The following is a 24,865-nucleotide window of genomic DNA, read 5'->3' as shown; positions in this document are numbered from 1 at the left end:
CTCGGCGGGAAAGTGGTTAACCCAAGGTCACAAAACGCCATAAAAGCCAGGGCTGGGACGAGAACCCACCCCTCTTGCATTCCGGGTTCCCGGCTCCTACCCCGACCACACACCCCAGTGTGAAGACACCGCATGCCCACCCCCACGGGGAGCAGAGGCTCCCGGATCCTGCGCCGAAGACCAGCATGTGGGCGCAGGATAAAGCCTGCACGGGGAAGACCGCACTTCTTTCTTTTCTGTCCATGGAGTACCGGGCACGCTCGCCACGGCTCGGGGGCGGGGGAAGCGGGGCCCGGGGCAGGAAACAGCGTCCTGCGCGGGTAGCCCCTGGGAGCACGCGGCGCCGAGTCACGTGAGAGGGGAGAACAGGCGAAGGGGCGTCGCGCGCAAGCACGCACGACGTACGCAAACACGCACTGAGGCGCTCACAGAGGCAAGCCCCAGGCCCCGGGTCACATGTGGAGGGTGGCAGGCGAGAACCAGGGGGCGGGAAAGACGGAGAGATCACGTGGAGGAGGCCAGAGGAGGGAAGTCACGTGAGGGGGACGGAGGCGGGGCCGCCTAGGAGGAGGAGGAGGAGGGGCGCGCGGCTTCCGGCGGCTGGGGGGCCAGCGAGCGGAGGGGGGGGCCTGTCCCGGAGGTGGCGGCGGCGCCATCTTGGCGAAGGGGGGATCAGGAAGTGCGGACCGCGGCGGCGGCGGCGGCGGCGGCGGAGCCCGGAGCGGAGGCCGGAGGCTCCCGGCCCGCCGGCCCCGGAGCGGAGCGGAGCGGAGGATGCAGCAGCCGCAGCCGCAGGGGCAGCAGCAGCCGGGGCCGGGGCAGCAGCTGGGGGGCCAGGGGGCGGCGCCGGGGGCCGGGGGAGGCCCAGGGGGGGGCCCGGGGCCGGGGCCCTGCCTGAGGCGAGAGCTGAAGCTGCTCGAGTCCATCTTCCACCGCGGCCACGAGCGCTTCCGCATTGCCAGCGCCTGCCTGGACGAGCTGAGCTGCGAGTTCCTGCTGGCTGGGGCCGGAGGGGCCGGGGCGGGGGCCGCGCCCGGACCGCATCTCCCCCCACGAGGGTCGGTACCTGGGGATCCTGTCCGCATCCACTGCAACATCACGGTGAGGACCCCCTCGCGTGCGCCTCTGTGGGGGCCCCTTGTCAGGGACCCAGGATCACTCCATCCAGCTTTTTGCTCTCGAAGGACCTGGGAGGCCGAAGCCCCTCTCAGGGCTCAGCTGTTTCTCTCCAGGTTACATTTGTTTCTGCTGCTTGAGGTTATGCAGTGCACCCAGAATCTCTACCATTGACCCCGATAGCGAGGGACACCCCGACATATGGCGCCTAGACTACCCGTTTCCACGAACCCACCCACATCCCAAGGTTCATGATTTTGGCTCTTTTTGGCTACTCCTCCACAACTTTACCTTGCCACCTAGGAATGCGTCTTTCTTCCCCTCGCTCTTATTTCAAGGTTTTAGGCCTCGGCACTGACCCTAACTGCAAAGACCTGGCCTGAAACTCTCTGCACATTTCAGTGATGCCCCCTTCTCATTAGTACCTCTGACTTAGGAGGTTGCCACCTGTGGGATCCCCGCCTAGGCATCCCTCATGCAGCCCCTCTTGCTCTCTCAACTTCACCAAGTGATAGTTTGCAATTCATTGACTCCTCTTCCTTCTCTCCTTTGGATTCTTTTTCTGGTATAACCTCTAACTCTCCTCTTTTTGCCTCAGCTGGTAGCAGTTCTGCCACTCCCCTCCCTGTTCCCTGTGGATATGTCCATTTGCCCTGGGTTGTTGCTTTTCCTGGTAATGGTAGTGATGTGATGTGCGAGGGCTACCCCCATTTATTCTAAGCAGTAACAGTTGCGTTTCTCCCCTGTGAGCGTCATTCCATCCTAGGCATACACCTTACAAGTCTCCTGCCTGGTCTACCCTCAGACATCCCTTGAACAGAGAATTGGCTTCTGCTAATTTGGGAATGTCTGGTACTGCATGCTATAGCACTTATATTGGTTGATGTTACCTGCTGTGATGGTATTCTCTCTACCGGAGCAGTAGCTGAAATGCTAGCAGACCTAATCGGAGTAGCCTGAGGAAAGGCAGAGTTGTGAATTCTCTGCTACTTGGGGGTCTGAATTCAACTTGCTGGTGTTTTTTGTCCGTTTTCTCAATCAAACCAAGTTAAGGTTTGGTGAGGTAAAGCCTCAGTTTGGATTGATTGGTGCCCCACCAAAACTCATTTGTCCCATTTCTGTTTCATTTCCTTTCTTTTTTCCTGCTAGAAAGTTAAAATTGAAGGACTAGGAGTGGCTTAGTTAAGTGAAGACTTGGGCATCTTTGATAATTATTTTTCCTCCAGCATTGAGGATTAGAGTCATGGCAATGCTAAGATACCCAGTAGAGGTGGGTAAGGTTTCCCTGGCTTGTGTGGGAACCTCAAGAGTTAATTTTGTTCCTGAATTAAGCTTCTAATTCCTTAAGTGTAGGTTTGCCCCCATCCAGCTGCTCTGTTGCCAGAGGCCATTTACTGCTTTTGTCCCTGGCAGGAAGTTAAATTTAGGGGGTCCTCAGCTAGACTCCCCATGGCTATAAAGGAGAGTTGTCCTAAACTAGACCCCTTGGTTTGGGCAGAGAGGGAGTCTGGTCAGGCTGCATTTGGCACCGTGGCTCAGGAATGCTGGGAATGTCAGTAGCGTAGGCTTCTTTTCCACCAGCCTGCCATGTGGAGCCCTACAGCCCACGCCTGGACTGAAAAGGTGGCAGGTTCCCAAGGGAGAGGTAGGGAGAATTGGTCTTTAAGGGGCTCTTCTGAGAGTGGTGTGGGTAGATTTTTGCCAGTATCCTTTTACTCTTGGGTTCTGGAGATACAGTCTAGTTTTTATACTTCCTTACTGAACTCTGCTTTTTTCACTTCAGTGTCATTGTGATGAGGTGATCCCTTCCTCAGCCGATTCTGGAGTTTGAAAAGCAAGCCTGGAGGACTGTTCTGGGTCCAGGGAGAACTTGAAGTCTAGAACTTGTATAGGCAGTGCAGGAGATGAGGAGTCCCCCTTCGCTGTTAGCCAAGTTTGGCTGTGCTAGGTTTCCTGGTTTGCACTCACGAGGAAAGAGAAAAGGTTCCAGTCTGCTTCTTGGAAAGGGTCCTCCCAGGGACTGTTTTTCTTCCAGTTTAGAATTTGTTGTGAAGCTGCTTGGTTAGATGCTGACCTGAGTTGGGCTTTTATGTGTGTGTAGGGGGTAAGGGGTGGGGGTGGGAAGCAAAGGGGCTAGAAGTCTTGGGGGGAAGAGGACAGGCAAAATCTGGCTTTTCCCAGAGTCACCCATTTTGATTGCTCTTGTTGCTCTTTTCTCTTCAGGAGTCATACCCTGCTGTGCCCCCCATCTGGTCGGTGGAGTCTGATGACCCTAACTTGGCTGCTGTCTTGGAGAGGCTGGTGGACATAAAGAAAGGGAATACTCTGGTGAGGGGGCCACAGGGTAGGGGTACATTTTGTTCCTATGAGGCCCATGCCACAAAGGCATCCTGTGAAAGGGATGTATACCATCCTGAATTAAGCTTCTATCCTGAAAAGTGGATGGTATACAGCTAAACATTTAGGGGACGACCTCTCAGGGGAGTTGCTTACTGAAGCCAGAGGGAGACCCCGCATCAGCCCTGGGATTGGTCCATCAGGAGACTCATTCCCACAGCCACATGGCCCATAACACTTAGAGAACTAGTTATTGGTGTGGGGCCTGAACTAAGAGCTCATTCATGCACTTATCCAGATTGGAGTGGGGAAGGACTATTTGATGTCTCTGTGCTCCCCTACCTGTAGCTATTGCAGCATCTGAAGAGGATCATCTCCGACCTGTGTAAACTCTATAACCTCCCTCAGCATCCAGATGTGGAGATGCTGGATCAACCCTTGCCAGCAGAGCAGGTGAGCAGCTGAGGAGCCTCAGGCCCTGTTGTGCAGAGTTGCCCCACAGAGTACTCAGTAAATAATTGAGACAAATCTGCAGTAGTTTCTCTCCATCCCCACCGGTTCCCAAAAACATACACGTCTTATGACTCTCACCCTCGTTCTTCTCCAGATGGGAATCTTCTTTTGCTAAGTGGGGCACTGGTAGCTTCATTTCTGATATCAAAACTCACTCTCATGGGCAGCATCCCAAATGTTGAAAGGGAGCGGGGGAATTTTTACCATTATCTTAGCAATAACAGTTGGTGGCCAGTGGGGACCCAGGCCCCTTGTTGAGAACCAAGAATGCAATATCAGTCTAAAGAAGATCAAGTAAAGGAGGGGTTCTTAGGAAAATTAAACTAGGATTTGTGAGGTGGGTGACAGAGACAGCCATTTTGCTTTTCTTTTATTCTTTGGCAGTGATAGGCGAAAAATAATGGGCTGGTAGCAAAGCCATTCCCTGGGCTCTTGCTTCCACTCAGATCTGGCTGGTGGAGAGACTGGCAGCATTACAAGCAGGCGCACAGCTTCCAGACCTGGAGGCTCAGGGGAGTAGGTTGGAGGCTGCATTCTAGCAAGCCACTGGGGCTCTGATCTCCATCTTTCCCCTCCCCGCTGCAGTGCACACAGGAAGACGTGTCTTCAGAAGATGAAGATGAGGAGATGCCTGAGGTAGGCTTGCCCCCTGAGGTGGCATTGGCTGGAAGCTCTTGCAGTCAGCAGTATTGGTACCCATATCCAGAATTCCAGTCTAGAACTGGAGAGAGAAAAATGTCAAAGGAATTGATCACCCATATCCAGAACTCCAGTCTAGAACTGGAGAGAGAAAAATGTCAAGGGAATTGATCACCCATATCCAGAACTTCAGTCTAGAACTGGAGAGAGAAAAATATCAAAGGAATAAAGACAGATTTACTAACCCGGAGGAATAGCCAGTGTAGTAGAGGAGACAGGGCACCCATATCCAACCACTGAAGACAGGTGCAACGCAGTTCAAACCAAATACTGGGTAAGTTAATTTCAAATGGCTTTGGAGCCCAACAAACCTGTGTTTGCATCCTAACTATCCTAATTGAGGAATTTTATGTAATCTCACTAAGCTACAGTTTTCTTATCTATAAAGTAGGATTATAATACCTACTGCATATGGTTGTCTTGAGATTAAATGAGGTGTTATATATAAAATGCTTCAGACGATACATGGTAAGTGCTAAACAATCTACCTGATATATTCTCTAAAAATTTACTTGTACAGAATATAAAATCATGGTTAGGAATTTGAGCTTTAGAGCTAGACAGAACTTGACTGAATCTTAGCTCTGCTAAGGGCTCTGTGACTTTGGGCATGATAATTGACCTCACTAGACTCAGCTTCCGCATCTGTAAAATGGATAATGATAGAATAATGAGTGGTGGTGGTAAGAATGAAATGAGCTAGTATGTGCGACACCTAGGACAGAATGTGGCATGTAATAAAACACTCAGTAGACATTACCTGCTGGTGTGATAATTAGGTATGTCCTGCCAGAAATGGGGAGATCACTCTGATTACTTTTGTTTCCTACCATTAGATTAATATCCCAGGTTCTATAACGCTGTAAGGTTCTTCAGACTGGCAAAGGGTTGATGACATGAAATTTACTCCTCCCAGACAGTAGACAGCCCTCTGGGCCACACCCCCAACATCTGGCTGAGGGGTTGAACCCTAGATAGGGTCTCCTCCTCCCCTATGCTCAGTGAGCTAGCTGCTTGCTCACTTACAGCAGGATGAATAAGGGGCTAATTCTGTTCTTGACCCCTTCCATATATCTCTCTGGCAGTGGGTGCCTTTCTCTTTTCCATCTGGCAGTGGGTGCCTCTGCATACCTGATTCATGCCCTGCATTTGTAGTGAGGAGAGGAGATTTAATGATCCAGGTTTCGCCTTTAGGCTTGGAGCCCTGAGAACTCCCGGGTGCAATAGTCACCTGGTGAAACATGAGCTTTGAGTCACAGGGTCAGGCCCAAGTGCTAGGAATTAGGGAAGAGTTTCTGCTGCCAAGGGAGTTTTAGGAACAGTTGGAGCAGGGTCAGTCCAGGAAACGAGGGCTAAGTCCCTGCCTCGGTCTCAGCTGCAGCTCTGCTCGCTTCCTAAGTCCTTGCTGTAGCTTGGGAGCTGAAGAAGACATTTGCCTCATCCTTTAGATTGGAGGGAATGGGGCTGGAAATTGTTCTAAAAACGGGAAGCACATTGCGTTTATAAGACTGCTAGGTGGACTGCCTCACTTTAACTTTTGGCTCTTCGCCAAATGGAACTGGGAAGGTGATGGTCATTCTCTAACCTGTGTTGGTTTTTGTCCTTTTCCTTTCACTCCCACCCCACACCTCCCCCAGGACACAGAAGACTTAGATCACTATGAAATGAAAGAGGAAGAGCCGGCTGAGGGCAAGAAATCTGAAGATGATGGCATTGGAAAAGAAAACTTGGCCATCCTAGAGAAAATTAAAAAGAACCAGAGGCAAGATTACTTAAATGTACGTGCCTTCTAGAGAGAGGCTGGTGAAGGGGTTGGTGGGAAATGGCTGGGAAGTAGTAGGCCGTCGCATCTCAGTATGGAGAGCAGACTCCTTTTTTGTGCCTAATCCTTCCTTAAATCCTGGGCAAGCTGTCAGACTGTCCCTAAGGTCTAACGTGTGTTTACAAACCACACGACCAAGGAATGTTCCTGTCATCCATCCCTCACAGGGTGCAGTGTCTGGCTCGGTGCAGGCCACTGACCGGCTGATGAAGGAGCTCAGGGATATATACCGATCACAGAGTTTCAAAGGCGGTGAGTTTGCCCCAGAGAGGGGCCTGTACAAGAGTCACCCATAAAGAAGGGTATGGTGGCAAGGGGCCCAAGAGGTTCTGGGGTCCGGGAGTGCTTATGAACTTTTCAGGCCAAGAATGGAGCAGCTCAAGCCAGTGGCTTGGTTGCATAGTCCATCTGTGGTGAACCTAGAGCTGTTGATCTTTTTCTCTCAGTCTGGGAAAGGGGTCTGCATTAGAGACCACTCACCACCTGGACCATCCTACTAACACCTATCTTTTCCCTCCTTCCAGGAAACTATGCAGTCGAACTCGTGAATGACAGTCTGTATGATTGGAATGTCAAACTCCTCAAGTGAGTGGGGACTCTGGGATTGGAGAGGAAGTTGAGGAGGAGTGTGAGTGGGGCTACTGTGGTGGGATCTCCAGGGAAGCCCCATCCAGCATTTTCATTCAGGGTCCCGGAGCGGGTGTGGGCAGTGGTTTGGTGGTCTGCTGCCGGCCAGGGCAGGGGAGCCCTTATGAAGCTCCTGAGGTGCAACCAGGCATCTGAACCCAGGCTTGTTGCTTCTTAGAGTTGACCAGGACAGCGCTTTGCACAACGATCTCCAGATCCTCAAAGAGAAAGAAGGAGCCGACTTCATTCTACTTAACTTTTCCTTTAAAGTAAGGCTTTTCTTTTCCAGTCTCTCCTCTGGCCTAGGCTGCCCAGTCTGCCTGACAGTCCTGTGGAGGATGCTGGCCTCCCTCCCCTGATTGTCGTCTCTCTCTCTCTCAGGATAACTTTCCCTTTGACCCACCATTTGTCAGGGTTGTGTCTCCAGTCCTCTCTGGAGGGTGAGTGGCTGGCATGCGGAAGAGGGCATCTCCTCTGGCAGAGGGCGGGGAAGAGACTTGGAGCTTTTGTCAGGCACAGCTGACTAACCTTTCTCATGCAGGTATGTTCTGGGCGGAGGGGCCATCTGCATGGAACTTCTCACCAAACAGGTGAGCCTGTCTCTCCTCCTTGGCCAGGCCGGCCTGGGCGGGGATTGTCTGAGCTTTACAGCACACACCCCTGCGGGCTGGGTGATAGGCATGATGTGGCACTTTCATTCTGCTGGGCTGGGTCTGCACCCACTGACCTAGACAGACAGGTGGTGGCAGTGCTGGGGGCAAAGGGCAAGGGCCCTCCTGTAGACACAGCTGATTGCCCAGAGGACAAGCATGAGGCTTCTCTGGAAGCTCCATCTGGACCTGCTTGCCTTGTCCCTCCCTTCACCCAGGGCTGGAGCAGTGCCTACTCCATAGAGTCAGTGATCATGCAGATCAGTGCCACACTGGTGAAGGGGAAAGCACGAGTGCAGTTTGGAGCCAACAAAGTAAGGATCCTGGCCCTGGGGCCGGCGGGGCTGGGTGGAGCCAAGTACACTTGGGGCCACTAGCAGGCCAAGGCTGCCTTCTTTAGAGGAATGAGCATAAGGCCCCTGGGCTGGTGGCATTGGATGAGAGGGCCTAGGGTGCCCACAATGGAACAACTGTGCCTTGGCCCCTAGGGGCACCCCTAGGACTTTTGGGAGGTTGCGGGTCTGGAAAAGGAAGACTATGGGATTATGCCCCCAAGGGACCTCGCAGGTGGAGGGTACTTAGTGTTTTACTAGACCACAGTGCTGGGAGCTGGGACTCCGGGGTCTCTGGGTGACAGCCTGCAGAAGGTGAGGGGCAGTAAGGCCACAGCTAGCAATGGCCTGATCTGGTGGCTTCTTCTCCCCAGTCTCAGTACAGTCTGACAAGAGCACAGCAGTCCTACAAGTCCTTGGTGCAGATCCACGAAAAAAACGGTGAGGCTGGAGCCAGGACTGAGGAGATTCGGACACTTGCCACATCCAGGTTTTCACTTCCAGCCACAGAGCAAGAACCCCTTCTTTTGGTTTCTGATACTCAACCACCCATTATTAGCACAGCACCTGCCCCAGTTCTCCCAGGAGGGACTGGCGGTGGCCAACATTCAGAACCTCTTCCAGAAACACACCAAAATGATCATATCACCGATAAACTTGGTGCTACCCCCTTCTCAACCACCTTTTGAAAAAGCTCATCTAACTCTCCCATCATCGCAGGTTGGGCACATCATTCCCCTTTCTTTCTCATCTCCAGGTATGCAGGCTCTCAGCTTCCCATACACCTCTCCCCACATAGCATAGCCCTCCCCAATACCCTCTTACCTCTGACACTGGAGACATCTTCAGGGATTGGGGCAGGACAGGGAGGGTGGGCCTGAACCTCCACCTCACTGACCATTCCATTTCTTTGCAGGCTGGTACACACCCCCAAAGGAAGACGGCTAACCCTGGAGTATCACCCTTCCTCCCTCCCCAGGCACCACTGGACCAATTACCTTTGAATGCTGTATTTGGATCTCACGCTGCCTCTGTGGTTCCCTCCCTCATTTTTCCTGGACGTGATAGCTCTGCCTATTGCAGGACAATGATGGCTATTCTAAACGCTAAGGAAAAAAACAAACACAGAACTGTTTCAAGTACTCAAGACTGACTTACAGACCAACCAACCACCTTGCTGGAACCCTTGCTAGCAGGCATTCTTATAAGAGAAACTTTCGAGCCTCCTTATATTGCTGGAAACTCAGCTGTGCTCCAGACTAGAGCCTCCTTACCTATGCTATGGATTTTTAATTTATTTTCTCTTATTTCATGTACACTGCTTTTTTTGGTTACAGTGTATGATGGATGTGTATGAAAAAAATGTATCTTTGGGAAAACAATTACAGTTTGTTAATTTGAAGATGCTGGTCTTGACTCATCTTTATTTTTATTCGCACATCCCACCCCATCCCCTGAACTACTTGGGAGGTGGGGAGGGGTACGAGTCCACTGTTGCTTTGGTAGAGATGAGAGGCTGCGTTTTGCTGCTAAAGCAAGAGAAACATGGAGCTGAAGCACACACCTGGTCCGTCCCTAGATTTCTCCTCAAGGCCTCTGGAGCAACCAGCACTTGCCCCCTTGGAATGCAGAGCCTGGCCTGCCAAACTACAATGTGGTAGGCTGAAACGATGGTGTTAATTCTTAGGACTACTTTTCTAGTCACTGATGTTTTCAAATTTCTAAGAAAAAGAAAATGAGGCTCAAGAGGCTGCTTCGTAGAATTCCTTTTGAATGAATTGAGTGGGGATGGGGACACAGTCTCCAAGTGTGTATGTGGTCTTTTCTGATCTCAGCTGTGTGGCTGCAACTCTTCGCTGTTCATTGGTTCCTCTCCTGGAAAGTGGCTTCTAACCAGCACCGGATGGTGATCATTGGTAAGCTCTGCTCACCTCCCTCTCTCTTGCTTCATTTGGCTTTATCAAAAAGAACTGGCGTAGCTCTGAAGTTGTTTGGCTTGGGAAATTATGGATTCTTTCAAGCCACTCCCCCAAGGTGGGTCCTACTAGAAAGAGTTAGCATTTTAAGGGGGGGTTGTTCTATACATCTGTGTCCTTACCCCAGGTTCAGGAACTGCCAGGGAGGGAAGATGAGGTGGGGAGTCTGTACTGAGATGGAACTGTCAGTGCTGTGTTGTATGTACTTGCTGTTGTAAAAGTTTGGGCATGACTTTGCATCTAGCGGGTGCTGCCTGCATCTCTTTGTCTGTAAGCTTGCTCTGGGATTCAGACAGCCTCTTAGGACCTACGATGCCAGCAGCTCTCATTAAGAGTGAAATGACAGAGGCCAAGGATGGCCAAGTGAAGACCCAAGTCTCAGAAAACCCAGACTTGGGACAACTGCCTGGGAACTGTAGGATGCTAAAGCAGTTCTGTAATGCTTTGAGACACAGCAATTTTCACATTGGCCATTCTTTCCCCTCCCCCACCCCTTTTCTTTTGAGGGACTTTTAATGTTTGCTGCTTTAGGTGGATGGAGAGTCCACCAGTCCCACTCAATGCTGCTCTAATTCTACCCACACCCACCTAATTAGGGGTGCTAATAAAACATATGCTGAGGTTGAGATAAAGATGGGACATAAGGGGAAAATTCATTCCATAGAGCTGAAATCTGGTTTTCAAGGCCTCTGTGGCTTTCTTCTGAACTTACCACCAGCCCTGGCTGGAATGTAGATTGTGTTTTTAGTAATGTGTACTGTGAGCTGTCTTCTGTATAATGTATTTTGTAATGTATTTTTCTCATCTACCAAAGGATGAAACAAATAAAATTATTTAAATAGTTTGGCTCTAATAGAATTATTCGAAGAAACAGTGGGGTTCATGTTCACTTGACATAGAGGGAAATGCCTGCCCCTGTGAGTTGCATAACACTAACTAACTCTAAGAGAATCCTCCATTTTTCTTGCCAAACCCAGCACTCCCTTTTATGACCTTAAGTAAGTTTAGGGTTCTAATAAAGTACAAAGTATAAAAAAGAATCAAGGCCATATCATCATGAAACAATTTTCTTCTCTCCACTTAGAAGGCAAGGAGAAATGAAACTAACTCTTAGGTCGTTTCCCTACACTTCAAACATGTATCTATATCCCAGGCAGGGTTTGCATGGCCCAGAGCCCACACTGGCAGGCTCTAAGCTCACTGCAGCAGTTTTAGAGGGCACGGCAGGGCAGTGGAAGGGTGGCTGGAAAGAAGTATCAATCACTCCAAACTCATGAAACATGCCAACATTTATTTGCTCATTGGTTAAATATTCTCTACCTATTCTACATGGAATGCCAGGAAAACTAGCAGAGGGCTTCTCCATTATCCAGAATCTGTTAGGACCACTTATATCATGCTCTGGGGTGCAAAGAAAAGACACAAGAAAGACCATCCCAGCTGCCTCAGGCTTTCAACCTAATGGTAGTTTCCTATGTTTGGTTCAAATGTTCATGCCAAGTTGGGGAACTGAAGACACATGACAAATGAGACTTCACTCTCTTTTGAGAGGGAAGCTGGGAGTAAAAGCAAAATGGAAATAAATCCTGGGCACAGTCTGGCCTTTTTCACCTCCCAGGCCTCAAGAGTGAAAGGGGTACGAGAAGACAGGGCAGGTGGCCTCTGGATCCGTGGCAAACAGGAGAGGGAACATGCTGAGGGAAGCCCCATTATTTAGACTCTTCAAACTTTAGGATGTGCGACTGAAAGAGAGAGACAAAGCCTTGGTGGGAAGGAAGGCCCACTGCAGCCAGTTCACCCAGCCCCTCAGATAACCAGTTCGTTTGATCTAAAAGAATGCCAGGTAAATATTGTGTCCAGGCCTAGGCAGCAGCCTGCTGCAGAGACCCTAAGGGCAGGAGTGGAGGGACAACAGCCAAGTTAGATGCAGGGGCAGTTACCTCCGAGTTCAAAGCACCAGTGATTTTCCCTTTGAGGATTCGATGGACAACCTCATACGAACTCAAAATGTCTGCAAAACAAGACACAACAACAAAACCTCAGTGGCACGGGGTTGGGCAGGAGGAGCAAAGGAGGGAAGCAAAAGGCGGGGGCTGCAGGGAAAGTGCTCTGGCTGCCAACCAGCTCTAACCAGCAAGTCTCTGCTAGTTCCTGCTAAATCCCTGCTGCCAGGATCAAATGAGATGATAAATGCTGAAAAGGTAGCATAGAGGGAGGGCAAAATAACAGCAGATAAAGGGAGGAGGCACTTGTTAAAATAATTACAGGGATCTGAGATTTTTAATGAGAAATTCTACTGGGGACAGAAAATCGTGTTCACTGAACTCTGCTCTGAGAGTTCCGGCTGGATAGAAGAAGGTTGAAACCAGAGAGGGTTTCACCATGAGACGCAAGCACTCTTACATGCTGGAACCAGGCAGGGGGCTCATGAAAAACCCACCTTTCCCCAGGATGTCGTCCCTCACGCAACTCCCACCATCCCGCCAGAGTCCCCAAACTCTGGGACTGTTTGTATATATGACACTGAATCACTAAGAGTCAGACCTAGGTTTCATCCCCAGCTATGCCATTTTCTTGCTATTAAGTATGAGTTCATTCACTTTTCAGAGCCATATTTTCCTCATCCATAAAGGGAGGAAAACTGACGCTTGTCTGACTTATCTCTGGGTTGGGGACTCTGGCCCTTCTGACAGGCTGGGAGCTGTACTTTGAAACAGGAAGCTCCTCTTCCCTGGGTCACCTGAAGAAGCTCCTGATGCCTGGCTATTCCCAGCCTGGGCAGCAGGGACCCTCTTCATGCAATGACCCAAGACAACCTCTGGGTGGTGCTCCCTGCCCAGTGGGCACAAGCCCCACCAGCCTCCCAGGAAGCCTTGGCCCTGCACAATTGGGAGATGCCTTTCCATCTTTAAATATATATATATCATATAATATGATATATATTATATGATATGATATATTGTATAATATGATATATGATATATTGTATAATATGATATATATTATATGATGATATATTGTATAATGTATGATATATATTATATATGATATATTGTATAATATATCATATATATTAAATGATATGTATTGTGTAATATATGATATATATTATATATTATATATATTATATATATATATTTTGGCCTGGTGCAGTGGCTCACACCTGTAATCCCAAGACTTTGGGAGGCCAAGGCGGGCAGATCACAAGGTCAGGAGTTCGAGACCAGCCTGACCAACACAGTGAAACTCCATCGCTATTAAAAATAGAAAAATTAGCCAGGCATGGTGGTGCATGCCTGTAATCCCAGCTACTCAGGAGGCCGAGGCAGGAGAATCGCTTGATCCTGGGAGGCGGAGGTTGCAGTGAGCTGAGATCGCGCCACTGCACTCCAGCCTGGGCGACAGAGCGAGACTCCATCCCAAGACTTAGTTTGTCTGAGGGCCGGGCACAGTGGCTCACACCTGTAATCCCAGCACTTTGGGAGGCCAAGGCAGGCGGATCACGAGGTAAGGAGTTCGAGACCAGTCTGGCCAACATAGTGAAACCCTATCTCTACTAAAAAAAAAAAAAAAAAAATTAGCCAGATGTGGTGGTATGTGCCTGTAATTGGGAGGCTGAGGCGGAAGAATTGTGTGACCCTGGGAGGCGGAGGTTGCAGTGAGCCGAGATTGCGCCTCTGCACTCCAGCCTGGGTGACAGAACGAGACTCCATCTCAAAAAAAAAAAAAAAAAGACTTAGTTTGTCTGTAAAATGTTTCCATCTCAGCTAAGCGCAGCAGCTTATGCCTGTCATCCCAGCACTTTGAGAGGCCAAGGTGGAAGGATCGCTTGAGCCCAGGAGTTTGAGGCTGCAATGAGTTATGATTATGCCACTGCACTCCAGCATGGGCAACAGAGTGAGAACCTGTCTTTGAAAAAAAAATTTTTTTAATAAAACTTTTCCATCTTACTTCCTGTGTATGTGTATGTATGCTTCTTCACCTCCACTTCTCCTGACTGCCCCCTAAAACATTCTTTCATCCTTTTACATTTCACCTAACTTCGATCTTGAGAAAGGGCCTCTTCATTTCCACCTATGGAGAAACCCACAGGGGTCTGAGGCTAAATGAACCACATTAGGAGAGTGCAGTACTAAGTGCTGTGCTCTGGCCTCTAGCACTGGCATTCAAGTGCTAGTTTTCTTCTACGGCAGAATCCTTTTCCAGTGAAATCTGAAGCAACACACAAAGTATGTAAAACAGATGAAAGCTGAGCAGCTCTGGTGGAAGCAGGGGTGGGAAATCTGCCCTCTTCTCTCCCCTTCCAGAGAACTCAGCCTTTGGGCAGCATCTGAGGTCCCTCTTGGGATCTTGGGCTCCAGATCCCAGGCATGAAAACCAACACTTGAGAGGCAGCTTTGCCGGGGTCAGATGCTGAAAACCGGGGTTGGGTGGAAAGAGAGACTGAAGCACCTTGGCCGCCCACTATGCTGTTTCCTGCTCAGGTCCCAGAAGCAACCATGGCTTCTCCTGTCCCTGAAACCCTCAGGAGGAAGGTAGATGTCTCACCTTTCTCCAGCATGAATGGCTGAGTCAGGGGTGGGATGGTCCAGAAGTCGTCACTGTCTAGGCTGCGCAGAGACTGCACAGGGATGGTGGCCAACTGTCCAAAATCAATGAACATGACCACAGCCCAGGTGTCCACCCTGTCCAGCACCCAACACCTGGCAGAGGAAAGGAGAAAGACAGAGGAAAATCATTCCGCCTAGTACCTGCACAGCAGTCCTCAACAAAGCGGATGTGAAAGTGGAGGTAGGAGGGAGGAAGCACGAGTTTGCTCTGTTTCTCCGCAATCCTTGAGTGAGGAAATAATGATAAAGATGATTTTGAGAGAAGAAGCCACAGGAAAAAAAAAACAGAGCCCAAACGAAGAGAATGCAAGAAGGGAGCATTTTCCCTGCACGCCTCTCTCATAGCCTCTACCCCTGCCCAGGCACACACCTGTTCCAAGCGTGTCCATAATCCCCCAGGTGGTACTCTGCCAGACAGCGAGTCCCGCGCTTAACGGCGGAGCCCTCCAGGTAGGGCTGCTGCTCCTCCGCCTGAGCCAGGGTGCTAAACAGCGCCTGCATGTTCTGGTGCAGAGCCTGTGGGATGCAAAATGCAACGGCCCCACTGCCTGCACTGCATTACAAATCTGCCTCTGTAGATGTCACCTGTTACATTAGAACCGCTAATCTGTCCCAAGGCCATCAGGTACGAGGTGGGAGAGAGAATGAGACTGAACCCGGGGATCAGACTGTAGTTACCCTGCATCTCCACCACTGACCGGCCCCATCACCATGCCCACCCTAGGGAGGCCACGCAGGAAGGCACAGGAGCCTGAGGGGGCCAACAACCAGTCCATACCTCAGTGATGTGCATGGCCCAGAAAAACGGGGTCTTCGGGACGATACTGGTCACCAGCAGCCCTGCCTCCCCACGGACACTGTGAATGAGTGCCAGCCAGCTCAGGTCTCGGAAGCATTCCCTCAGGAGCAGCACCAGGAAGGACCCTCTGCGGGAAGAGCAAGGGGAGCAAGGAAAGGAACGACTGGACCAACGCCTGTCCTGCAGGAGGCTGAACTGCCTGGGGGATGAGTCCCCTAAGCAGAAGGGCTGTGCCCACCCCCTCTAGGGTGGGAGCTAAAGCCAGTTCCCAAGTAATCCCAGTCCACGGCAGAGGAAAGGAAGGGCCATTCTGGGGGCGTAGGGGCTGAAGAGTTCAGGAAAAGGAAGCAGCAGAGGGAAACAAAAACACATTGAGAAACTCCGAGAGAGGTGGACAAAAGTCCTCAATGGGTAGATTTGGGGCCTCCTAAGTGATTCACGAGCCTCTAAATGATGCAGGTGTGGACTGTCCACCAAGCAGGATATGCCTTCCATCCCAAAGCTGCTCCTCCCCTGCGTCTACGCACATTCCAAATGTCACCCTGCTGCTCCACAAACTCAATCACTTGCCTAAACCACACGTGGCTAGTGACAAAAACAAAGCCACAGACCCTACAGCATTTCAAGTCAAACTGAGTATTCTGGCACTCCTGACATTAACAACGGTATCCGCTGTTAAAGCAAAGCAGGGGACGTGGTGGGCATAATGATCTCATGGCATCCAGGGCAGGGGACGGTCACAGGCCTTTGCTGTACATAAGTGGAAGCTGATTTTATTATTTTGTTTTATTTATTTATTTATTTATTTATTTTGAGATAGAGTCTCACTCTGTCGCTCAGGCTGGACTGCAGTGGCACAATCTCAGCTCACTGCAACCTCTACCTCCTGGGTTCAAGCGATTCTCCTGCCTCAGCCTCCCGAGTAGCTGGGACTACAGATGCCCACCACCATGCCCGGCTAATTCTTGTATTTTTAGTAGAGATGGGGTTTCGCCATGTTGGCCAGGCTGGTCTTGAACTCCTGACCTCAAGTGATCCACTCACTTTGGCCTTCCAAAGCGCTGGGATTACAGGCATGAGCCACTGCGCCCGGCTGGGAAGCTGATTTTCTAAGTCAGTGTGGGTCACAGCCTTACAGCCTGGGTCTGACACAGGAGTTCCCAAAAACTATCCCCCACCCCAGTACTATCCTTGTCCCCACTCTCTGGGGAACAGAGGATGTCTGTAATTGCCATTTGCCCTGGTGGTCTTTCTATACGTTGCTCACCTCATTTCCAAGGGGACTGCAAAGACGGCTGCCCTCAGTTTCTCTGTCTCACACAGGTCAACAGGAGCTTTAGGAGAGAGCTGTATAATAGCTAAAAAGCAGAAGACTAAGTCCTGGAGGCACCAGAACTACCCAGAGAGGAATTGCTCCCCTAACCCAAAAGAGACCTTGGCCCTGCCCTCCAAGGAAGCATAAAATGGACCAAGAAGCTGCACCCCCCCACTTCTCAGTCTCTAGATTCTCATCTGGGTGGGAAGGGTCAGTCGGATAATATTCTTTAATTAAGAAAGCATCCTAGGGCTGGGTATGGTGGCTTGCACCTGTAATCCCAGCACTTTGGGAGGCTGAGGTGGAAGGATCACTTAAGGCAAGGAGTTTAAGACCAGCCTAGGCAACATAGCAAGACTCCATCTCATAAAAAATTTTAACAATTAGCCAGGCATGGTGATGCACACCTATAGTCCTAGCTACTGTGGGGGCTGAGGAGGGAGGATGGCTTGAGCCCAGGAGTTTGAGGCTGCAGTGAGCTATGACCATGCCACTGCACTATAACCTGGGTGACAGAGGGAGATCTTGTCTCAAAGAAAAAATGCAAGCAAGCAAGCATCCTAGAGGAAGAAAGGGAAAAGGGATATTTATACACTAAGGGTCATCAGGGGACTGAGCTGGAAGGGAGGCTGCAGAAGGGGCTGGAAGAGGTCCATTAGGAGCTGCAAAGCCACATCCTGGGAATGGATGGCAGCGCAGAATCTCACCGGCGGTTTTGCCAAATCCTTCACCAGAAGCCTTCTCCAACACCTGGGAAGAAAAATGAAAGGTCTCACTCAGCCATGGTGGCATTTGTTTTATTGATTTCTATGTTGAATCACTCCAGGTAGACTGGGAGACAGAGCATTGGCAGCCCCTATTCTGACTCCAACTTTAGAGCTGACTTTTGAGACATCCATCCACTTTCTCCATCCTCACGGCATCCTGAGCCAACCCAAAGAAAAGACAATCAGAAGCAGGGAAGGCAGGGAGCAGGGCTGCTGCCAGGGAGCACTCATCAGGAGCTACAGTCACAGAACGAGCTGCCCAGCAGCCTTCCCCAGACAGCGGCAGAAAACACCACCAGGACGCTTAGCCTGGTGCCCTGCTGGCACTACCTGCAGGGAGGAAAAGAAGAGGTAGCAGTCACACTGATGCAGGGCTGGGTGGGGCAGTCACACTGATGCAGGGCTGGGTGGGGACAGAAAGGCCTGGGTGCCCTGCCACTCCCCACAGCCTTGCAGCCCCCAACCCACACTGGTCTCCCTCTCCCCACTGTTCTCACCTGAAAAACCCCCAACCCTGGGGAAACCCAAGTATCTATCCCCCTGCCCACTGCCCTGCATCCAGGCCTTTTCATCCTACTACCACCACCACCCACGCGCCTTGACTTTCCTTCTCTCCAAAGGACCTCACGTCCTCTCCTTTCTTCAAAACGCCCACAAACCCCGCCCATTAACTTGCCTCTTCATCAGAGGGCAAACAGAAAGCAATGAGACAGGACGCCCTCTTCTCTCCACCCCCACCACCAACCCCTCTCGCGCTCCTGCCCTCCCCACCATCCCTCCCCTGCATGGACCTGCTGCCTCCCGCTCTGGCTCAAGCCCTCACCCTGCAGACCCACCCTGCTGCTCCTCCAGCACTGTCTCCCTCCTGTGTGAGCCTTTTCCACAGGAAACAAGCAGGCTCTGACACCCATTTGGAAAGACCCTGACTGACCTCACAGCTCCTCCAATTCCTGCTTCTGTGCTCCTCTCACTGCAACTCCACAGTTTCACGGTCTCTGTGCAACAGTTTACCTCCACACTCACGTCTCCTCTCAGGCTTCCCTGAAATGGCCCTGCACAAAGTCAGCACGAACTGTCAGGCTGCCAAATCCAACGGTCACTTCCCTGTTCTGAATCCACCTGCAGTATTCTCTCTGCTCCCTCTTTGCAGAAACGCATCTCTTGGCATCACATGTATCTGGTTCTCCTTCTCTTTCCCTGGCTGGCCTTCTCAGTTCAACTGCTCAACACTGGCACATCCCAGGACTTGTCCTCTCCCCATCCACCTTCACTCCAAGGCCATCTCCAGTGCAACGGTTTTAGGTATCAACAATGTACCACGGACTCTCAAAGCTGCAGCCCCAGCCCTCATCATTCTCTGGAATTCCACTCACATGTGATGTCCACTTGACAGGACAGTGAAGAGGTACACAGACTTAGCATGTCTGCAACAGAACCCCCCAAGGAGCCTGCAATCACGAACAAATAAAGTAGACCCTCCCCAGCCTAGCTTTCTCCATTTGAGTGAACGGCATCTTTTTTTCTTTTTTTTTTGGAGAGATGGGGTTTCACCATGTTGCCCAGGCTGGTCTTGAACTCCTGGGCTCAAGCGATCCGCCTGCCTCAGCCTTCCAGAGTGCTGGGATTCCAGGCATGAGCCACTGTGCTCAGCCTACCGCATCACTATCTACAGAGCAGTTCACCCAAGTTCTCTCTCCCAAGTTCCCTACATCAAATTCATCAGCAAGCCAAGCTACCACCTCCTCCAAGACACACCCGAGGCCATGAGCATTTTTCTCTGTGTCCATACCCACCACTGCAGTACTCGCCATCTCTTACCACAGTAACAGCGACAGCAAACAGGGAGCTCTGCTGCGGCACCTGCCCCCACAATCCAATCACCTGAGGACTGTGATCCTTTTCAAACAAAAAGTAGATCACATGACATCACTGGTTAAAATCTTCCAACATCTCCCCGTCATGCTTACAAATAAAACCCGAAGTCTTGACCTTGGCTCTCAAGGCTGTACCAATGGATGCCCCTTCCCAGTGACCTCTCCGCCTACTCCCCTCCCCTTCACCCACCAGGCTCATACCTTGGGCCACTTGCAGGCCTCCCTCTGCCTGGAAGGTTCTTAGTCTGGTCTTCCAAGTGGCTGGCTCTGAGCTGGCATTCAGATCTCAGTAGAGATGTCACTACCCCACAAAAGGGGCCCCCCAAGAACCATCTAAAGAAGTGACCTCTCACTCTTCATCACATCATCATATTTTAGTTCTCCAGCTGCTACTCATTATCTGGTATTTTCTTGTCTCTTTTACCACTGGAATGTAAACATCACAAGAACAAGAATGACAAGTGTCTTCCAACAATTAACTTGACCATGGAGGTAACACCAGGGCCTAAGAAATGCCTGGTGCATATTAAGCTCTCAGTAAATACGTGCTGAATGAAAGAATCAAATAAGAAATGATCTACGGGCTGGGTACTGCAGCTCACGCCTGTAATCCCAGCACTTTGGGAGGCCTAGGTGGGCAGATCACATGAGGCCAGAAGTTCGAGACCAGCCTGACCAGCCTGGCTAACATAGCAAAACTGTCTCTACTAAAAATACAAAAAATTAGCTGGCCGTGGTGGCGGGTGCCTGTAATCCCAGCTACCCGGGAGGCTGAGACAGGAGAATTGCTTGAACCCAGGAGGCGGAGGTTGCAGCGAGCCGAGATTGTGCCATTGCACTCCAGCCTGGGTGACAAAATAAGACTCTGTTTAAAAAAAAGAAAAAAGAAAAGAGAGACAAGAAAGAAAGAAACGACCTAGGGCAAATTCTTCACTTTCTAAATCTTGGTTTCCTCTTCCACACCAGGAATCCCACCTGTCTTGATGTGAGGATTTAGTTGGGCTCAAGACAATGACATGCAGTTGGTACTAAGAAACAGAAGCAGCACAACACAGCAGTTACAAGTGCAGATTCAAGAGTCAGGCTGTCTGGACCCCAATCCTGGTGGGGAGATTGGCTGCTTAAGTCTGGGTGAGTTACTTGGTGTTCACATCTGCGGAACGGGATAGTTAACAGCACCTACTGCTGTAATTAAATGAGTTCATACAGTAAAACAATTACAGAGTGAGTCCTCAGTGCAAGTTAACTACTGCTGTCAATCAATGAGACCCAAATTGATCCTTTCCTCACTAAACCAACCACGTTCTGCCTCTCTTCTTTACCCATAACAAAGCCAAGCCACGGTGCTAAAAATTGGTCCCCTGTAGGCAAACACATAAGGTGCCTTTTTATTCAGAATCTCCTAAGGCAGTTTTTTTTTGTTTTTTTTTTTTTGTTTTTTTTTTGAGATGGAGACTCGCTCTGTTGCCCAGGCTGGAGTCTCGCTCTGTTGCCCAGGCTGGAGTGCAGTGGCGTGATCTCAGCTCACTGCAAGCTCCGCCTCCCAGGTTCATACCATTCTCCTGCTTCAGCCTCCCAAGTAGCTGGGACTACAGGTGCCCGCCACCATACCCGGCTAATTTTTTGTATTTTTAGTAGAGATGGGGTTTCACCATGTTAGCTAGGATGGTCTCGATCTCCTGTTCTCGTGATCCGCCCACCTTGGCCTCCCAAAGTGCTAGGATTACAGGCGTGAGCCACCGTGCCTGGCCGTTTTTTTTTTTTTGAGATAGAGTTTCGCTCTTGTTGCCCAGGCTGGAGTGCAATGGCACGATCTCAGCTCACCGCAACCTCTACCTCCCAGGTTCAAGCAATTCTCCTATCTCAGCCTCCTGAGTAGCTGGGATTACAGGCATGCGCCACCATACCCAGCTAATTTTTTGTGTATTTAGTAGAGACGGGGGTTTCTCCTTGGTGGTCAGGCTGGTCTCGAACTCCTGACCTCAGGTGATCTGCCCACCTTGGCCTCCCAAAGTGCTGGGATTACAGGCGTGAGCCACCGTGCCTGGCCTCTCCTAAGGCAGTTCTAAATACCAACCCCACAAACCAATTATCACTAGCGATTTCAAGCTAAAAATGATTATTAATACAGAAGCACTTCACATCATTTTTGGTCTAATTATTATTCCCTAATGATTTAAGTGATAAATATAACAAACCCGTTCTGACAGTTTGTAAAATTAAGTTCCAGAGGAAAATCTACATAATTATCCAACGGCCACAGCAGGCACGTCACCTAAACACAGACCTCCAATTTCCGATGTGTCTGTAATACAAAGGTGGCCACATGGAAGCCACAGAGATCAAGGCAGCACCTCAATAGCTGCAAGAGCAGCTAATTTTAATTAAGTTCCATTGTTGCTTATAAGCATGGTCACCCTCATGCCCAGATCAATCAACAGCTGTTAATTATCCCTTTACTTTGTTCTGGGACATTTCTACCAGGTGGTCAAGTGTTCTAAGAGGTGTGCCTGCTCCAGAGTGATGCTGGGGAGTCCGTGCAGTGGGAGAGGAGAAACAAAAATACAAAGGTTGGTGGCCAGAAGGCTTGGAGGTGGGACCATCCTTCCAGTCCCCTCCACACACCAGGGAGAAGTTCTTGTGTACACTCAGCAGGGTACAGCCTCATGACACCCAGAACACAGGCAGCTTCCCAACCTGCAGCCTCCAAGTCTGCTCACTGCCACAACCCTGGGCCATCACTCTTTAAGTGCTGTCTACTCCCACCCTCACCTCCACCAACCCGGGGAACTGCACCTGGGAACACCTGAGGGACCCATCCTGGTGGAAATTTCGCATGTGCAGCTTTAACCTCAACTGCTTCCCTCTCATTCTTTAATCACTTGCACTTCTATGTGCCACACACAAAAAGACAAAGATGAAAGACAAAGACTTTGCGTGGGCTCCTCAGGGAGCCCCCCTTTAGTCACCCACAAATATAAAACGCCACCACAAAGCTCACGTTCTGGTGGGGGCAGAAGACACTAAATAAGTATACAAAGAGGAATAATGTCTTTGGCTGGCAGTAAGAGGGATGAAGAGACACAAGTCAGAGAGAGGGGATGAAGGGCGCCGGGTGGGGGGTGCTGTCTCATGGAAAGTCCTCCTGAGGTGGTGACTGCTGAGCGGAGCCCGGAATGAAGGGAGACAGCAAACCCTATAGACACGTGGGAGAAGAGCCTTCTGGGCTGACAACAGTAGGTCCAGAGGCCCTAAGGTGGGGATGCACTTGGCTTGTTTGGGGGGTGGCCCCAGGGCTGGTGTGACAAGATATTTTCATCTCTTCCCTGGACTGCCAGAAACAGGTCTTCCTGCCTCCATTCTGGCCTCCTCCAGTGGGTTCTAGAGGGTCCCTTTAAAAGTTAAATCTAGGTGAAAGGACGAATAAATGGTGGCACATGATACAACAGAATATCACTCAGCAATAAAAAAAGAACTGCTGATGATGCAACCACATGGATGCATCTCAATAACATTCCACTGAATGAAAGAAGCCAGACACAAAGAAGCACGCACAGCCTGATGCCATTTACAGGACACGCTGGAAAAGCTCCATTTCATTGAAGGGATGGACAACAGCTGAGGGCTGCTGGGGGCCCTGAAGGGGGAATCTTTTGGGCGACTGAAATGTTCTCTATCTTGATTGTGACAGTGGTTACATGCTGCACGCACTGGTCAAAATTCATCAAGCTGTACACTTAAATTTACACTTTAAGTAAATTATACTTCAGTAAGTATATTGAATACTTCAACAAAGTTGATTTTCTATCAACTTTGTGATATAGGTTATATCTGGCTATGTCACCCCGTGCTCAAAGCCTCCAGTGTTCTCATTATTATGTGACTGCAAATCCTATTGAATCAAGTTATGTGTTATTTTTATTCTTAAGCAACTTTTTTTTTTTAAGATGGAGTTTCACTCTTGTTGTCCTGGCTGGAGTGCAACAGCACAATCTCAGCTCACCGCAACCTCTGCCTCCCAAGTTCAAGCAATTCTCCTGCCTCACCCTCCTGAGTAGCTAGGATTACAGGCATGTGCCACCACGCCCAGCTAATTTTTGTATTTTTAGTAAAGACAGGGTTTCACCATGTTGGCCAGGCTGGTCTCGAACACCTGACCTCATGATCCACCCGCCTCGGCCTCCCAAAGTGCTGGGATTACAGGCGTGAGCCACCGCACCTGGCCTGCAACCTTTTCTTAGGCATTAACTGCTGCTTTTTCCCCAGTCCATTTACTTGGATTTCCTTGAATCTTTGGCTAAGTTTTCCTATAACCTCCAGTGGCTCTTCATAATACCGCTCCTCTCAATTTTACATTTTTCTTCCTGCCAACGTCACCCCTGGAGTCTCACCCTGTCCTGCTCTGCTCTGGACTGCCTGCTGCACAGCGACTGTTCCAGGACTGCCTTTGGCCAATCTGGGAAGCCTCTCATCTCTCTCCTCTTGGATCTGGGTTGGATACCAGATCCTGTCTTGTTTTGGCTTACTGATTCATTTTTGTTGGAACACACTCCTTCGTAGCTTTCTGAGAACAGGTACATGGGGCACACATTTTTTGAGACCCTATCTTTCTGAGCAAGTCTTTTTCTACCTTTTTTTCAAAGTGACAGTGTCTTATTTTGTTACCCAGGCTGGAGTGCTGGCACAATCATAGCTCAGTGCAACCTCAAACTCCTTCAGCTCAAGTGATCCTCCCATCTCAGCCTCACCAGTAGTTGGGACTACATGTGTGTGCCACCACACCCGGCACATTTTTTGTCGATAGGGTTGCCCAGGATGTTCTCAAACTCCTGGCCTGAAGCAATCCTCCCGCCTCAGCTTCCCAAATCCCAAATCCCAAAGCACTGGGATTACAGGTGCACGCCACTGCAGATGGCTTACCCTTATATTCTCTTCCTTTTTTTCTTGAGATGGAGTCTCGCTCTGATGCCCAGGCTGGAGTGCAGTGGCATGATCTCAGCTCACTGCACCTCTGCCTCCCGGGTTCAAGGGATTCTCCTGACTCAGCCTCCCGAGTAGCTGGAATTACAGGTGTGCACCACCACACTTGGCTAATTTTCGTATTTTTAATAGAGATGGGGTTTCACCATGTTAGCCAGGCTGGTCTCAAACTCCTGACTTCAAGTGATCCACCCATCTCGGCCTCCCAAAGTGCTGCCCTTATTCTTTACTGACTTGTTTGGGCTTGGATATTATTTTCCTGAAGAATTCAATCACACCACCTGATTCCATATCCTTCAATGTGGATTCTCTTCCTAAAGCTTTATCCCTAGTATTCTAAAATACTTCTGTAAAGTGCCTTCATGTAGTTTTTTATTTTCTCATTCATTATCCTGGGCACTCATTGGCTGCCTTGTATCTGAAAACTCACATCCTTCCCCCAAGGGAA

General features: G+C 50.1%; 2 protein-coding genes across 12 annotated transcripts in view; one reads left to right on the top strand and one right to left on the bottom strand.

Annotated features, from left to right (window-relative positions):
• The first annotated feature begins 662 nt into the window (after positions 1–662).
• On the top strand, positions 663–9,498 carry UBE2Q1 (ubiquitin conjugating enzyme E2 Q1). Of its 2 annotated transcripts, XM_063624798.1 has the most exons (13): positions 664–1,101; positions 3,340–3,444; positions 3,802–3,906; positions 4,552–4,602; positions 6,303–6,443; positions 6,655–6,739; positions 7,012–7,072; positions 7,293–7,383; positions 7,496–7,554; positions 7,656–7,704; positions 7,983–8,078; positions 8,471–8,537; positions 9,013–9,498. In XM_063624798.1, the coding sequence occupies exons 1-13, from the start codon at positions 775–777 to the stop codon at positions 9,042–9,044; spliced, it is 1,269 nt and encodes a 422-aa protein (XP_063480868.1). In that variant the 5' UTR covers positions 664–774; the 3' UTR covers positions 9,045–9,498. The 2 variants fall into 2 exon arrangements, with proteins under 2 accessions (XP_063480869.1, XP_063480868.1); XM_063624799.1 differs by lacking the exon at positions 3,802–3,906 and having other exon boundaries at positions 663–1,101.
• Positions 9,499–11,343: 1,845 nt separating this feature from the next.
• TDRD10 (tudor domain containing 10) overlaps positions 11,344–24,865 on the bottom strand; it is a 48,195-nt gene continuing 34,673 nt past the window's right edge. For 9 of the 10 annotated variants that reach the window (XM_063626536.1, XM_063626530.1, XM_063626532.1 and 6 more), the window contains 6 exons: positions 17,504–17,546; positions 16,749–16,839; positions 15,461–15,608; positions 15,053–15,198; positions 14,621–14,775; positions 11,935–12,083 (listed from right to left, as the gene is read on the bottom strand). In XM_063626536.1, the coding sequence (XP_063482606.1) occupies positions 11,935–12,083; positions 14,621–14,775; positions 15,053–15,198; positions 15,461–15,608; positions 16,749–16,839; positions 17,504–17,546 (732 nt within the window). Of the gene's footprint in view, positions 11,815–11,934; positions 12,084–14,620; positions 14,776–15,052; positions 15,199–15,460; positions 15,609–16,748; positions 16,840–17,503; positions 17,547–24,865 lie in introns of those variants that run through there. The other variant, XM_063626531.1, reaches the window with a different exon arrangement.

The sequence above is a fragment of the Symphalangus syndactylus genome, chromosome 12 (genome assembly GCF_028878055.3).
Source record: "Symphalangus syndactylus isolate Jambi chromosome 12, NHGRI_mSymSyn1-v2.1_pri, whole genome shotgun sequence".
Taxonomy (NCBI): Eukaryota; Metazoa; Chordata; class Mammalia; order Primates; family Hylobatidae; genus Symphalangus; species Symphalangus syndactylus.
Note: the sequence above shows the minus strand (reverse complement) of the source record. Positions and strands in the feature narration are given on the sequence as shown.